The 15347-nt window shown below is 38.3% G+C and overlaps 1 protein-coding gene across 1 annotated transcript; it reads left to right on the forward strand.

Moving 5' to 3' along the window:
* The first annotated feature begins 566 nt into the window (after positions 1-566).
* Positions 567-9867, forward strand: opn4xa (opsin 4xa). Its single transcript, XM_037692017.1, has 8 exons — positions 567-700; positions 5447-5580; positions 5738-5941; positions 6024-6195; positions 8788-8949; positions 9127-9234; positions 9307-9481; positions 9769-9867. Exons 1-8 carry the CDS (start codon positions 567-569, stop codon positions 9865-9867), a joined length of 1188 nt encoding a protein of 395 aa, XP_037547945.1.
* Positions 9868-15347: the final 5480 nt, after the last annotated feature.

A 15347-nucleotide genomic window follows, 5' to 3' on the forward strand; every position in this document is an offset into this window, starting at 1 on the left:
AGATAAATATGATTTAAACCAATTTAGAGCTGTTCCTGTAATCCCAATATCATAATCAAGTCTTTGTAATAGAATATTGTGATCAACTGTTTCAAATGCAGTGCTGAGGTTTAACAGGACCAGTATAGACACTTGTCCATTGTCAGAGGCCATGAGAATGTTATTAGTAACTTTCACCAGTGCTGTTTCTGTGCTATGATGGCTCTAAATCCTGACTGAAACTCTTCAAACAGATTATTTTGGTTCAGATAATATCACAATTGATTTGCAATTATTTTCTCCAAAATGTTTGAGATGAAAGTTAGATTAGATATAGGTTTATAATTGGCCCGAATTCCTGAATTAAGATCAGGCTTCTTAAGTAAAGGTTTAATTACAGCTATCTTAAAGCTCTGGTACATAACCATTTATTAGAGACAAATTAAGCAGATCCAAGACATGGTTATTAATTAAGGGAAATACCTCTTTAAACAATCTGGTTGGGATGGGATCTAGCAGACATGTTGCTGGTTTGGATGAAGCTATTATTTTTCACCATTCATATCAACATCTTTATACTTCCAGACATGGATGATGAATGTGGATTGTATCGACATGTGGACGTCCCAGACCACGTCCACTATATCGTCGCCTTCTTTGTCTTGGTGATTGGAGCAGTGGGGGTAACTGGGAACGCCTTGGTTATGTATGCTTTTTCATGGTAAGCAACTTTGCTCATATCCTCAAAATGTATATTTAGAGCATAATAAGGCATAAAGGTTTTATTACTAAAAGTGTCATACAAAGAGATTACTTGTTTTCAATGGATTTTATTCTTTATTGCCAAAAAGTGACTGAATTTTTTTAGGAGACTCAAGGGTCACACACACACACACAACAGGACTGGGTGAAAAAAATAAATTGTGGGTCCAACATGCTTTTTGCATTAGGTTGTGTATTTGAGGACGCACAACCATCTCAAATGACTCAACACTCAATAACATCTCATGTCACACTTGTTCAGTACACACAAACACACTCTAAACATAATCTGTAACATTTACTGTACTCTATTGCATTAAACTGTTAACTTTATATTATAAATACAATGATTGTGCTCTGTTACGTCTCATAAAATAAAATCATGTTCAAAATAAAATAAAAATAGGTTTTAAGGTAATGACATTTGATTTACTGATGTTTTTTTTGTAACAGCTGTCTTTAAAAACGGGATTTTTAAAATTAATTTCAATATGCCAAGACAAATTGACAGATATTTCTCATCACTATTATTATTTAAAAATTTTATACTATTGTCTCTGTTTTTTCTTTCTTTTTCCCCCTGTTGACTGAGTTATGTTAGCCACAAAAAAAGACAAAATTAATCAGAAAAAGACGAAAAAAATGGATTTACCGTAATTTCTGCTGTACCCGTCGTACCGCCAATAAGTCGCATCAGTCCAAATATGTCTAATAAAGTGGAAAAATCCATAAATATGTTGCTTCCCCATATAAATCGCATCTATTATGCGTCACCGCTGACGCATCGCGTTTGTTACGCGTCGCCGCTGACAACCCAGAAATGTGGGCCGGTGTTGTGCCAAAAATCGATGGGCTGCAAATGGCGGCCGCGGAAGCGTGCACAAGAGGACTTTAACAAGATTAACACTTAAAAACAATTATTTGTTTGCTTGAAATTATAGTAAAGGCGTGTCTCAGTCTAAGTTTTGCTTAATAAATGCACTTTGACGGTCAAATCAGCTGCATTTCAAAATCCGATTTGCGTAAGCGTGCATGAGCAGAGGGACGAGCCGCTGTTCATTTCTTCCAAATTTAACCCTTGTGTTATGTTAAGGGTCAATTTGACCCGTTTCAATTTTTGTGTTGATCAAAGTGCAGGTTATCCTTTCTTTTTTTCCATGAAATGTTGTGACTTTTTCTCCTCTAGGGTCATGAACTTCTATGTAAAATCTGGACTCTTTGATGTGTTGTTAAATGTCTGCACACAGTTTGTATACAAAGATGATGTTGCGGGTCATTTTGACCCGCACACAGAGTAGCTGTTAAAAATCCAAAAAAAAAGTCTTTGATGTACTTCATTTTGATTGCCTCTGAATAAACATTCAGAACCAGGTGTGTGTGGAAGAGGGACTTTCTCTCCCCTGTCCTTGTCACTGTTTCCATGCCCGTTCTTGGAGAAACACCAAAAATGAGCTCCAGACGATTTACAGCTGAAGAAGCTTTTTCGCAGCTTATGAACTGGGATAGTGATGTAGAGGAAGAGGTTTCAGAGACAGAGGATCCTTCAGAGCCAGAGGACAATGCCATTGATGATCCAGATTTTCAATTTTCCCATGATGAGGAGGATTCAGAGGACGAGTCTGCAGGTGTCCCTTCTTCAGATGAAAACCAAGAAATGCAACAATCGTCATCCACAGAGGGGACATGGACATCTAAAGATGGTAAAATAAAATGGTCAACATCACCACACCAAAGCCAAGGTAGATTGTCATCTTGTAATGTCATCAAAATGATTCCTGGTCCTACAAGATTTGCTGTCACAAGAGTTGATGATATTGAATCAGCATTTCAGCTCTTCATATCCCCACCCATAGAGAAGATAATCCTCAACATGACCAACTTGGAGGGGAAGCGTGTCTTTCAAGAGAAATGGAAGCCACTGGATCCGACTGACTTGCATGCTTACATTGGAATCCTGGTGTTAGCTGGCGTATACAGGTCAAAGGGTGAAGCAACTGCAAGTTTATGGAATGAAGAGAATGGAAGGCCAATCTTCCGAGCAACAATGTCTTTGGAGACATTTCACATGATCTCTCGTGTGATCCGATTTGACAACCGTGACACCAGAGCTGATCGACGTGAGAGAGACAAACTTGCAGCAATCAGAGATGTCTGGAATAAATGGGTCGAAATCCTGCCTTTATTGTATAATCCTGGCCCCCATGTTACTGTCGATGAGCGCCTCGTTCCATTCAGAGGACGCTGTCCATTCCGACAGTATATGCCAAACAAGCCTGCGAAATATGGCATCAAAATGTGGGCAGCCTGTGATGCAAAATCCAGTTATGTTTGGAACCTGCAAGTATATACTGGAAAGCCACCTGGAGGAAGACCTGAGAAGAATCAGGGAATGCGTGTGGTTTTGGAGATGACTGAAGGGCTGCAAGGTCATAACATTACATGTGACAACTTCTTTACATCCTACCGTCTTGGAGATGAACTTCAGAAGAGAAAGCTGACTATGTTGGGAACAGTCAGAAAAAATAAGCCAGAACTTCCCAGTGAGATTCTGAAGATGCAAGGAAGACCTCTGCATTCCTCAAAATTTGCTTTCACAGAGAAAACAACACTTGTTTCTTACTGCCCAAAAAGAAACAAGAATGTTCTTGTGATGAGCACAATGCACAAAGACGCATCTCTGAGCACACGAGAGGACATGAAACCGCAAATGATTCTGGATTACAACTCCACAAAAGGGGGAGTTGACAATCTTGACAAAGTCACAGCAACATATAGTTGTCAGCGCAAGACTGCCCGTTGGCCTTTGGTGGTTTTCTACAACATTTTGGATGTGTCTGCTTACAATGCCTATGTGCTGTGGATTGAGATCAACCAGCAGTGGAATGCCAGCAAACTGTACCGACGTCGACTTTTCCTGGAAGAACTAGGCAAAGCACTCGTCACTCCAAAGATCCAGAACCGGGTCAGGCCAGCTAGATCCCCAGCAGCTGCTGCTGTCATCGCAAAGGTCCAGGGCAGGGCATCTGACCAACCCACAATGGATCCTTTGGATACAGGTACAAAGAAACGCAAAAGATGCCAAGTCTGTCCCTCTCGAGATGACAGTAAAACAACTACCTCTTGTGTGAGATGCAAGAAATACATCTGCAAAAAGCACATAGTCACATTCTGTCCATCATGTGGGGAACGCTGAAAATGTTGACTGTCAAAAACCCGAGAAAATGCGGCAAGTTAAATGCAAAAAAAAAAAGGGTTCGTGAAGAGGGAAAAATTGAAATCAGGAGTTCTTTAATATAGTGTTGGAAGTGTATATCTCTACTTCTCATCTCTTCTAAATATTTGTATAATCTAAAATAAAGTTCTTATTGGTTTAACTTCATTTTATGACTGTTTTGAGTGGATTTACACAATGCGGGTCAAAATGACCCGCAACATAATAAACGTATTTTTTTCTCAACATAATACAAACACCTAAAAACAATTATTTATTTGCTCGACTTTATAGTAAAGGTGTGACTCAGTTGAACATTTGCTTAATAAAAGGAGTTTAACGCTCAAATCAGCTATATTTTGAAAGTATTCACTACCTCGGTGCTCCAGGAGTGCACAGAAAAAGAGCAAAAAAAGGAGGAACCCTGCTCGGTTCTTTGAAATTTAACAAGAAAAGCTCCTAAAACAATTATTTGTTTGCTCAAAATTATGGCAAAGGTGTGTCTCAGTTGAACTTTCACTTAATGAATACACTTGAATGGTCAAATTTGCTGCATTTCGCCGGGGCGGTGCAGTAAAATGAAGCTGAGGTAGCTCCAAGCAGCGAGCAGAACGAAGGTGGGGTTCTACGGCAAGCCGACTGTGTCATTAATAGCTGGCAAAGATTCTCAGTCCTCCCGGATATGGCAAATTCAAAAAAGTTCAAGACAAAAATAATAAAGTATAACGTAAAGCATAATAAATAAAATCCAGTTGTTTTTGACTTGAACTTTTTTGAATTTGTCATTAGCCACGTTTACCTATTACATGATACAACAGCATGCCTCAAAGCTACTACTACTCTGCTGCCATCAAGTGGCTGAAAGTGGTACTGCTCAATTCTTTTTTTTCCAGTCAGAATGAATGAAACCAGTCATATCTCAGCCAAAAATTGGTTTATAAATATGGGGAAAAAAAAATCCATAAATATGTTGCTTCGGTCTATAAGTTGCAGGACATGCAAATTATGCAAAAAACTTATAGGCTGAAAAATACAGTATTTAAAAATTGAGTCGGTATTTATTCTTGTTGCACGTGGCAGTCTTATCCATGGGACTATTCAGAATGAGAACAGACTTGTTTGTTTGGAGAAATATACTTTATGTACAGGTTTTGTATTCCCAGTAGTGTAAACCTTTCAGTGTTTCATTTATAGCTTTCAAATGAACATTAAATGTTTGGTTTTTTTGGATGACTTGGCACATCTGTACAACAATTTAGTTCATTTTTTTTATTTATTTTGACAGCTCAGACCTTTTAAACAGGGGTTCTGTAAATATAAACTTATGAACAATATCATTTTGTTTATCTGGTCAGAATTTAAATAATTCTCCAACCCGAGGTCAGCAACTTCTGAGCATAACTTCAAAAGATTTGAAATATCTTTTAAACATGTAAGAGCTAATTTATTTGTTTTTGTGGGATCTGTCTGATTTGAGATCTCAACGTGTTTCAGCAACAAGAAACTTCGAACTCCTCCAAACTTCTTCATCATGAACCTGGCTGTCAGTGACTTCCTCATGGCGATAACACAGTCACCGATTTTCTTCGTTAACTCTCTTTACAAAGGCTGGATCTTTGGAGAAATAGGTACTTTTGTCTCTTACAGTCATTTATAATGTGTGCATTAAAAATAAAAATGAAATATTAAGTTTTATCTTGTAGTACCCATTTTTGAGGAGACATTGTTTCCTGTTAAAACATCATGATTAATGAAACGTTTCTTTTTCTTCTTTAAACTCCACAGGTTGTAAAGTGTACGCTTTCTGCGGGGCTTTATTTGGCATCACCTCTATGATAAACCTTCTGGCTATCTCTATAGACCGTTACATTGTTATCACCAAACCCCTGCAGTCCATAGGATGGACCTCTGCCAGACGCACCTGCCTTATTATTGCACTGGTTTGGCTGTATTCATTTGCCTGGAGCCTTGCACCACTTTTGGGATGGAGTAAGTTGCTGAATACGTCTGCTTTAAATGACCACAACCTTAAACCATTTATATATTCTTCTTGTTGAACTTCTTTCTAAAGGTTCCTATATCCCAGAGGGTCTGATGACCTCATGTACCTGGGACTATGTGACGTCCACCCCGGCAAATAAAAGCTACACTCTGATGTTGTGCTGCTTTGTTTTCTTCATCCCTCTGGGCATCATATCCTACTGTTATTTGTGGATGTTTCTGACTATTCGTCACGCAAGCAGGTAAATACAGTATGCTGCACAGTACATGCTCGAATTCAAATCTGAAAATACTAATCCGAACGTTCAGAATAAGCTTTATTATCATTGTACCGAGATACAACAAGCAAATGTCCGTACAGTCGTTCAAAAGATGAGCGGAGAGCACGTAGCTGCTGCTGTGATAGCGCGGCCTTATCCTTTTCAGAATACATTTTTACATAGAAAAAGGGACAAAGCCATGCAATAGACAAAGCTTTTCCTTAGTTTACACATTTCCAGGAGAAACTGATAAGTCGGCGTGTTTCGAGGACAACCGGGGAGTCAGATTCAGATAATCCACAGTTGTTGATTTATTCAGGCAGACTATTTTTCTTGTCAGCCTTGAGTATTACTGATACTTTCAAGGTCCGAAATGACCAGATTAGGGTCCATTCTACTGGTCCGTGCTTATGAGCCTCTTCAAGGTGGTTTAATGCTGACGAGTCTCAAAGCTGCAGGTGGCCTGCGATTCAAATCACTTCCAACTTGTGGTTTAGCTCATAAATCAGCTGATTTTGAGTCCTCAAAGCACGAACCAAACCTTCACACAGGCAGCAGCCTGACGAGGGCCAAATTAGCTGCTACAGTCTTCTTTGTATGTTGATAAACCAGGATCCAGACTATTACAAAACAGGAAACCTGTTATAATAAATCCAATTATATGCAATCTCGGCGTCCTCGATCAACAGCAGAGGTAGACACATCACATTCCACTTCCCCAGAGATATATCCAACTGCACGTGTCGTCTGAGCAGATGAGGGTTCTCCAAGACCCTGTCGCTTTGTTGAAAAGATTTTGTCATTTGCGTCGAAAGTCCAGTTGATCAGATCCAAAACAGTAGTTTTCGTTTCGGAAGATGTGTAAAAATAGGAGCTACGATGCACAGATAGAGAGCAAAAAAACAAGAGGAGAACAGGGAGAGGGAAGAGAAAGCGTGCGCCTTGTTCCATGCATGGCCAGAGAAGACAAATAATTAAGCCCTAGCTCAAATTTCACAAAAGCAGTTTACAATTACTTAAAGCTCATTCATTGCAGAAACTATTGGTAAATCCTTTCAGTGTAACGATTGCGACTATTCCCAGATACAAGGACTGAAGTGAACGGATACCAAGACTCAAATACAGTTTACAGTATTTATTTACAAGTGCTGAATAGTCAAAGTGCCAGGTGGGGGAACTGGAGCCCTGGAAAGCAGAGGAGATGGTTAATGGTTTGTCAGCAGGGGATGATAATGCAGTTGCTGTTCTTTCCTTATGGTGAGGGTAGGAGTCAGTTAAGGGGAGAGCTGACCCAATGGTTCCAGGGCAAGGAAGGTGAACGTCGGAGTCTGGTTCCAGGGGATGCCTTCCAGTGGTAGGAAGGCATGGAGGCAGCTGAGGAGGCACAGGAGGGCTCGAGGTCCACAGAGAGAATAACAAACTGTTATTATTTAGTTTCATTCACAAAGTACTGGCTAGACTAGAACTACCATTAGTAGGTAATGCTCCAGCGCCTGCTGAATGCTCTCTGCAGCCTTTTATGCTCCTCCTGCTTGTCAAGCTGATGATCCACATTGCTGATTAGTGCTTCAGATGGCTGCAGGGAGCTGGCAGGGCAGAACTCCCACAGTCAGCATGATTACTTTTGTTGATATAAAACAGGAGTCCCCATATAGTCTTTTCTGGACTCCAGTCATTCATTCATTCAACCTTTATTTATACAGACTAGCCGCATTGAATAACGGGGACTCATTTACAAGAGGGACCTGTTCCAGACAGAACTTATAAAGTACAGACAATAACAACAGTAGACAATGACAACAATAAACCACAGTAAAAATGCAGGTAAAATAAGAGTCGTGTATAAAACAATAAACCAGGGCGCCTTAAAACACGATGAAATACTAAAAACAAGAACATATTTGCTTTGATTTTTCTATTGACGTTATCAAATGTTTGAAACCCCTTAAAGAAATCAATGTGGACAACTTCAGTTCCTGTTGCAGTCATTGTTAAATTTCAGAAGAATTAAATTATTCTTAGAATTGATTTAAACTATAGGAGGTGCAGCTTTTCCCTAACTTACAGTATTTCATTTTAAGAGGTCCAGCTTTAGCTTTTACAATATTTCCTTTTACCCCGTGCATCATTTCTACACTTTCTTGAAGTTTTTTTTTTCAATGCAGCTTTTTGAGCAATTCCTTTACGGTGGTACAACTTTTTTTTTTTTTTTTACAGGTTTTTGCCTATTTGCCCAGTAGTTTACAGTATTTTAGTATTCCAGCATTTACAGTAATTCCCACATCTGGCCCACAGTTTCTTTCTGCAGAGAGAAGCTGCCAGACCACAGAGAGGCCTAAAAAGACAATTTGATGAGTGAAGAAAACTCTTGCTGTCACTATAAGATAATTTCAGTTTATATATTCTGGACCTTTGCAAGAGAGAAAAAACACATTTTAGATATGAGACCACACATATAGAGCCATTCCAGTATCTTTTTTCCATTTAAACTATTAATTTTCAAACCACCCCCTACTTTCTCTGAGTTGGTGGTATACAGCATCCTCTCTGCTTCCGTTCTGTGTGTCCAAACAGAGAGATGGACCAGCTGGGCTCTCAGGTGAGGAAGTCCACCCTGATCCAACAGCTGTCTATTAGGACTGAATGGAAGCTGGCAAAGATCGCCTTTGTGGTCATCATTGTGTTTGTGCTTTCTTGGTCACCCTATGCATGCGTCACCCTCATCGCCTGGGCTGGGTAAATATACAGCAATTTCTTTTAGCTTCACTATTCATAAAACAGGTTTTTGAATGGTCACACATCAGTAGGATTTAGTTTAGTGGATCATTATCATTAAGCTATGTTCCACCTCATGTGGAATAATTTAAATGAATGAAATGCCCTTCACATTATTTATTCTTACATCTCTTTCAGATATGCAAGTATTCTCAACCCATACTCCAAAGCTGTCCCTGCTGTGATAGCAAAGGCATCAGCCATCTACAACCCTTTTATCTACGCCATTGTCCACTCCAAATACAGGTATGTGGAGTAAACTTAAGTTTTCAAAAAGGATTTCAAATGTTTTGGTGAAAGAGTGTAACTTTTCATCAGGGACACCCTGGCAGAAAAGGTCCCCTGTCTTCACTTCCTGGTCCAAAACCCCAGAAGGGGCTGCATATCGATGTCACACAGCAAGTCGTCCATCAGGGACATGGCGCTCAGCAGGCAGTCATCAGTGTCCAAAACACAGTTTCACAGAGTCTCCTCTGTGTCCACTGCAGACACAGTGAGTAAGAAATCAACATTTTAGACGTCAGACATTTTATTTTTGAAACGCACATCAGAGAACCACTCGAATGTGGAAGGGGAATAAAATGATCAATCCGTTTGGGATTTGCTGAGAGAGTTTATTTGATATTAATTAATCATCAGTTTATTCCATCCATCCATTATCTTTACCCACTTCTTCCTTTCTAGGTCTCTGGTGCTTAATTCTTGTATTCATATTATTACAGGACAGATAGATGGTTTGAAATGATGCTGTTCTTATGTTTCGTTTGTTTTTCGCAGCAGGTTTGCAGTGATGTGGAGCTGGATCCCATCGATCAGAACCACGGTCTAAAACTGAGTTGCTCTCTTGATACGTTAAAGGAAAGAGAAAATTATTCCTGAACTAAAAGGACAAAAGTAAAAGGGAGTCAAAGAAAAGAACGTATAATATATTTGATTGATTTAAAGGCCTGGGGCTCTATAATGTTAGACTCATAGTTTAGACTGCCATCCCCGAGCAGGGTTTTGGATATAATCACAATATGTCACCGCAGTTTATCCACAAAGTCCTTCAGCTTGGAGGAGAGTCAAAAAGTGAAGAGCAGCTGGCAGATTAAGAAGAGTTTAAATATGAAGAAACAACTTCAAAACTGATTAAAAAAAGATGATAAAGAGTCACAGTTTTATAGCTCAGTTGGGAAAGAGTGGATTGCTCTCTTCGAGTCGAGGGTGAGGTTCTGCTTCAAGTGGAGGAGTTCAAGTATCTCAGGGTTTTGTTCATGAGCGAGGGAAAAATTGAACCTGAGATTAGCAGACGGATTGGTGCAGCCTCTGCAGTAGTGAGGACTCTGGGCCGGTCCATTGTGGTGAAGAGTGAGCTGAGCTGTAAGGCAAAGCTCTCTGTTTATTGGTTAGTCTACGTTCCTACCCTCACCTATCGTCATAAACTCTGGGTAGTGACCAAAAGAACGAGATTACAGATACAAGCGGTTGAAACACGTTTCTTCTGCAGGGTAGCTGCACTCTCCCTAAGAGATGGGGTGAGAAGTTCAGTTATCCGAAGGAGACTTGGAGTAGAACCGCTGCTCCTCCACATCGAGAGGAGTCAGTTGAGGTGGTCCGAGCATCTGGTAAGGATGCTCCCTGGGCACCTCCCTAGGGAGATGCTTCGGGCATGTTCAACTTGGAAGAGACCCCTGGGAAGACCCAGGACACACTGGAGAGACTACATCCCTCAGTTGGCCTGGGACACCTTGGAATCCTCTCAGAAGAACCGGAAGAGGTGGCTGTGGAAAAAGATGTCTGGGCCTCCCTGCTCAAGCTGGAACAACAACAACAAGAAGAGGATGGATGGATGGATGGATGGATGGATGGATGGATGGATGGATGGAAGGAAGGAAACTGGTTTATGTGTTCTTCCCACTGGAGCGACCAAACTCAAAAGACAGCCAGTTGCTTCTGTTTGGGGGTTAATGTGAAGGTCAATAAATCAGACAGTAAAAGAACAGATGTTTACAACAACTGGATCACAAAACCAATACTGTCAGACCTTTTTTTCCTTCTTTGCAGCATTAAAGATTGTAAATATGTTTGTCTGTGTAAAATATAGGTTCAACGTTTGACTGAAACTACAAATGTACTCCCCCAAAACAGAGTAAATAATTCCCTTTTTTTATTTTATTGCTGTTAAAAGGTGTCAACACTTTCAGTCACACTTTTCATATTGGAACAAAAATGTTTGTGCACTAACACACATTTATAATGAAACTAATCAGTAATAAAAAAAATATGAACAACTTGACCTTTGATCTATGCCACAGCCATGAAGCAATTGTATATTAAAAACAAATGATGAAATCTTGACATATACATCATTATTTACTGTGAAAAGATGAAAAAGTGTCATTTTAGAAAGTTAATTTTGGTCTGAACGAGGGTGAGGTCACTTTTTATGCTTATTTTAAAACTAAAGTCACTATTTCATGTGAGAGTCCTGTGTATAACTATATGTCCTTTATGTTTACAATGTCTTTTAACAAAATGTGTTGATGTTTGTTAAATTTTTTACATGATTTGCTAACATCATGCACTAAACATGCACTATTGAAATTATGTTTTCAGTTATGTAGAGTTATGCAAATATACACCAAATGAAAGCTGCTTTTATTATTATTGTTACTTTTGTTATAAAATGTTTTTTTTCTGTAACTAAGGACTGTCATGTTTTACTTTTTAAAACGGAAGCTAAATGCGTGTAAATATGTGTCTTTTTTCAGCTATAAGTTACAGGTAAACTCAAGGACATGTATTTTCATCTGTTATGATACACATTGATCTATTTATTCTAACTTTCAGTATTTTAATGTTCTCAGGAACAAAAGCACCTTGGCAGAAACTGCTAATATAGTCATCATTTTGCTTTTTGGTGTATTTATGTTCATATAAATTAATAAATTATAATTTGCACTTGCATTCATTAAAAAAAGATCAAAACTTTCTTTACTGTATGATTTGTTTCAAATTATTATTGTTATTTTACTGCATCTATTTCTCCAGAGTAATTCAGAATTTTCACACACTACGGGTTCCAAAAGCAAAATTTATACAATATTTTTATACGAATGAAAACAGGGTCCGGATTTAATCTATAAGGAAATAATATAACATCCCACATGTATTTAATGTTTAATTAAAACAAGAGACTTTGTTCATCTGAGACACAGAAGCTGCCTGTCAATATTATTGATATATACAAGGTTAGATCACGCTGACATATCAATATATTCTTCGAAATCTAAAAATTCTCATTCCAGTATTTCAACCAGCAGCCAATAACCTAATGCAGCCTCACACAAGTGACTCCTACACTTCACTGATTTAATCACACTGCACAGGGGGGCTTTAACTGCTGGGCTCCAGGGAAGTTTGAGCAGTGCACAAAGATGCAAACATTTCAAAGCATATAACATCACTGCAAATAATCTATGCTCATGCAAATCATGAGATTAAAAATAAATCTGGCACAACCAAAAGGGACAACTCAAAGTATTTCCATCCCGTTGCAGCAAAAACATCTCATAATTTTAGAAGCAAATCAAACAAGAAACTATACAAACAATAACATTTTCAACTTAAAGTTTGCTCAGTAATTTCAGTGTTGGTGCATTTCCTTGCCTGAGTATCAATTTACGAGTATCTCAAACTAAAATCATTAGCTTGGTTGACAGAAAACAACAAAAAACAACAAAGATATGACTGACAGGTAAATCCAGACAGGATTACAACTCTAGCTCAAGGCTATGAATACTTTGGTGTCCAATATTATAGTGACTGAATCCAGTCTGCAGAAAAACAAACACTTCAACCTTCTGACCACTAGAGGGCAGACCAATATTACAACACTGAAATCTTGATTAACACAAAACTGCATCAAGGCAACACAACTGTGTAAGGAAAGTAAGTTTAATAAGTCAGTATAACACATAAACCTGCTTACATATTGTGAAAAATAAATGAAAAGGTTACATTTTAGAAATTCTTAAAGTAAAGTGAAACTGCTTTGAATGCAGGAGTTAGTTTTAATGCTTTACCTCATTGAGCATAACAACCTGCCAATAGTTTACAGTACAACAACATAACATGATGACATGTGACATGTCTGACATGTACGCTGATGTGACTTCTCTGTCTAATGATGCAACAATGGAAGGTCAGGTGTTTAAAAAGTCCTGTTGTAACGTCACACACGTTCTAACTTTCACTGCTGTGATCAGAAAGAATACATGTTTTTTTTATGAAGCGCCTTTTGAAACAGAGAGACAATATTCTGCTATTGACATAAAATTATTTTCAGCAAAGCAACATACCAAGAAAACTATTTTTTTCCCACCTTGAATGCATTAATTTGCTTGAATCCCTAAGATGAAATGCAACAGGTTCACATCAGCACACTCATTGTCCAAATAAAATAAAGTATTAAAGTATTAGTATTAAAGCTATGGATGCAGACTAACACATTTTCTTACATGTAAACAGTGTATATAGAAGTTTAATAAAAAAAAATAAAAAAATAATTTCAAATCTGCCAAATCTTTTCTTAGTGGTTTTAAATGGTCTTATGGTTCTTACTTTTATAAACAAATAAGTTGTATTGTGTGATTTGTGTATTGGAGGCCCATCATATATGTCTCTACTAGAAAAAAAGAAAAACTGTTGACCAAATATTGTTAGAGCAACACAGACCTGTAAAGTATAAACATATCATCACCACATTTGCCTCGGTACTGTTCTGTTCAAAGGTTTTATCTCATCGCACAGCTTTAAAATAAAACCTATAACTTTACACCAAAACATGCAGCTCAATCAGAAATAGTGTGCTATGACTTTTACTAGTAGCATGTCTCACAACATGGAAAACAGCAGCAAAAGAAAAAAGACTGAGAAGAAAACCCAGTATCCTTTGGAGCTCTAAAGATCAAGCACACCTCACAATAAAAACATGATTCAGTTTAAATGGATCACAAGAAGTTGGACTTTACGTGTCTGAACTGACATTTTCATATATTTTACGGTTTAGGTTTTGTAATTTTTATGGATTTTTCTTAAGAATGTTCAGCTAACACACTGTAAATATGGAATTATCAAAAATAAATGTCAGTTTTTTGGCTAACAAACTCCTCTTCCTCCATTAACTCATTACAGTGAGTGACCATGATCTTTTTAACTTATCCTATCTCCTACAATAAATACTACAGCAACAAAAATTCACAAGTGACCTTTTTCTGTCGCTCATGGATTAAGAATTAAGACCTGATTTTTAGTTTTCTTGCAGTGAGTGCTTCTTTGAGGTTTACTTTTCAGTCTGCCTTTTGTGTCTGCCTGCCTTTATTTGGCATTCATGGAATGCCAGAAACATTAAAAAAATCACTTGTGGGATCATTAGACTTCTGCAGCTCATGATTCAAGAAATTTAGGCCTGATTTTTAGTTTTTCCATTGTTACTGTTTATTTGAGGCTTACTTTTCAGTCTGCTTGTCAATAATATGGCAGAGCAATTGGAGAGTGCCAGAAATCTAAAATTTCACGTGTGACCATTTTCTGTTGTTTGTGGTTAGCTATAAGCCCTGTTCGCTTTTTGTGTGTGTGTGTGTGCAGCGACTGCTTCTTTGAAGCTTACTTTTCAGTCTGCCTTATTTGTCTGCCTGTCATTACCTCAGCAGTCAGAAAATGCCAGATAAATGTGCAGTTAACATGGTGACTCACAAGGCTGAGGCTTTAACTTTTTGTCTGATCTTGGTTCTCCTTGTACTTACAATCACATCAAAATGTAGATAGTTAGTTTGTTACCTTAGATCAGTGGTTCCCAAACTTTTTCTGCTGGCCCCCCTTTGGTTTATAAGAAAATTTCTGATCCCCAATCCCCAATTTTCCCCCGTCCCCCGTCAAAAATATTTCCATTATGCTAGTACAGTAGTCTCTCGCTACGTCGCAGTTCGTTTATCTCAAACTCATTCTATCACGGTTTTTCAAAACAAGATTGGACATGGCACACAATTGGCTGATTGACGGATGAGCCGCACAATCGGCATGGAATTTTTATTTAAAATTAATTATTTTAAAATATTTAGCACCTGCTGCACGTTTGTGCAGCCCATACTGCAGGATAAACTCCCTGCTGCAGCTGTTCACCTTGCAGAGCAGAGAAGTGGGCGTGGCCAAGAGCACTTGCAGATAGCAAAAAGCAGAGGAGGCAGGGAGCTGAAATCATGACATTCTGTGCTCTTTTAGATCTTTAGAGTTTAGAAACATTGTTTAAAATATTGCAAGAGTGAAGGGTTTAAAACACCTTTATAGACATATATACATATATGATTTATGTATAC

The sequence above is a fragment of the Nematolebias whitei genome, chromosome 18 (assembly GCF_014905685.2).
Source record: "Nematolebias whitei isolate Nwh7 chromosome 18, NemWhi1, whole genome shotgun sequence".
NCBI lineage: Eukaryota > Metazoa > Chordata > Actinopteri > Cyprinodontiformes > Rivulidae > Nematolebias > Nematolebias whitei.

What these genes read in the sequence shown, in the direction of transcription:
- opn4xa (XM_037692017.1), top strand. Translation starts at nt 567, where the DNA reads ATGGATGATGAATGTGGATTGTATCGACATGTGGACGTCCCAGACCAC. An exon ending in GTTATGTATGCTTTTTCATG is followed by an intron (nt 701 to 5,446) that starts GTAAGCAACTTT and finishes AACGTGTTTCAG; the next exon opens with CAACAAGAAACTTCGAACTC. An exon ending in CTGTGTCCACTGCAGACACA is followed by an intron (nt 9,482 to 9,768) that starts GTGAGTAAGAAA and finishes TTTTCGCAGCAG; the next exon opens with GTTTGCAGTGATGTGGAGCT.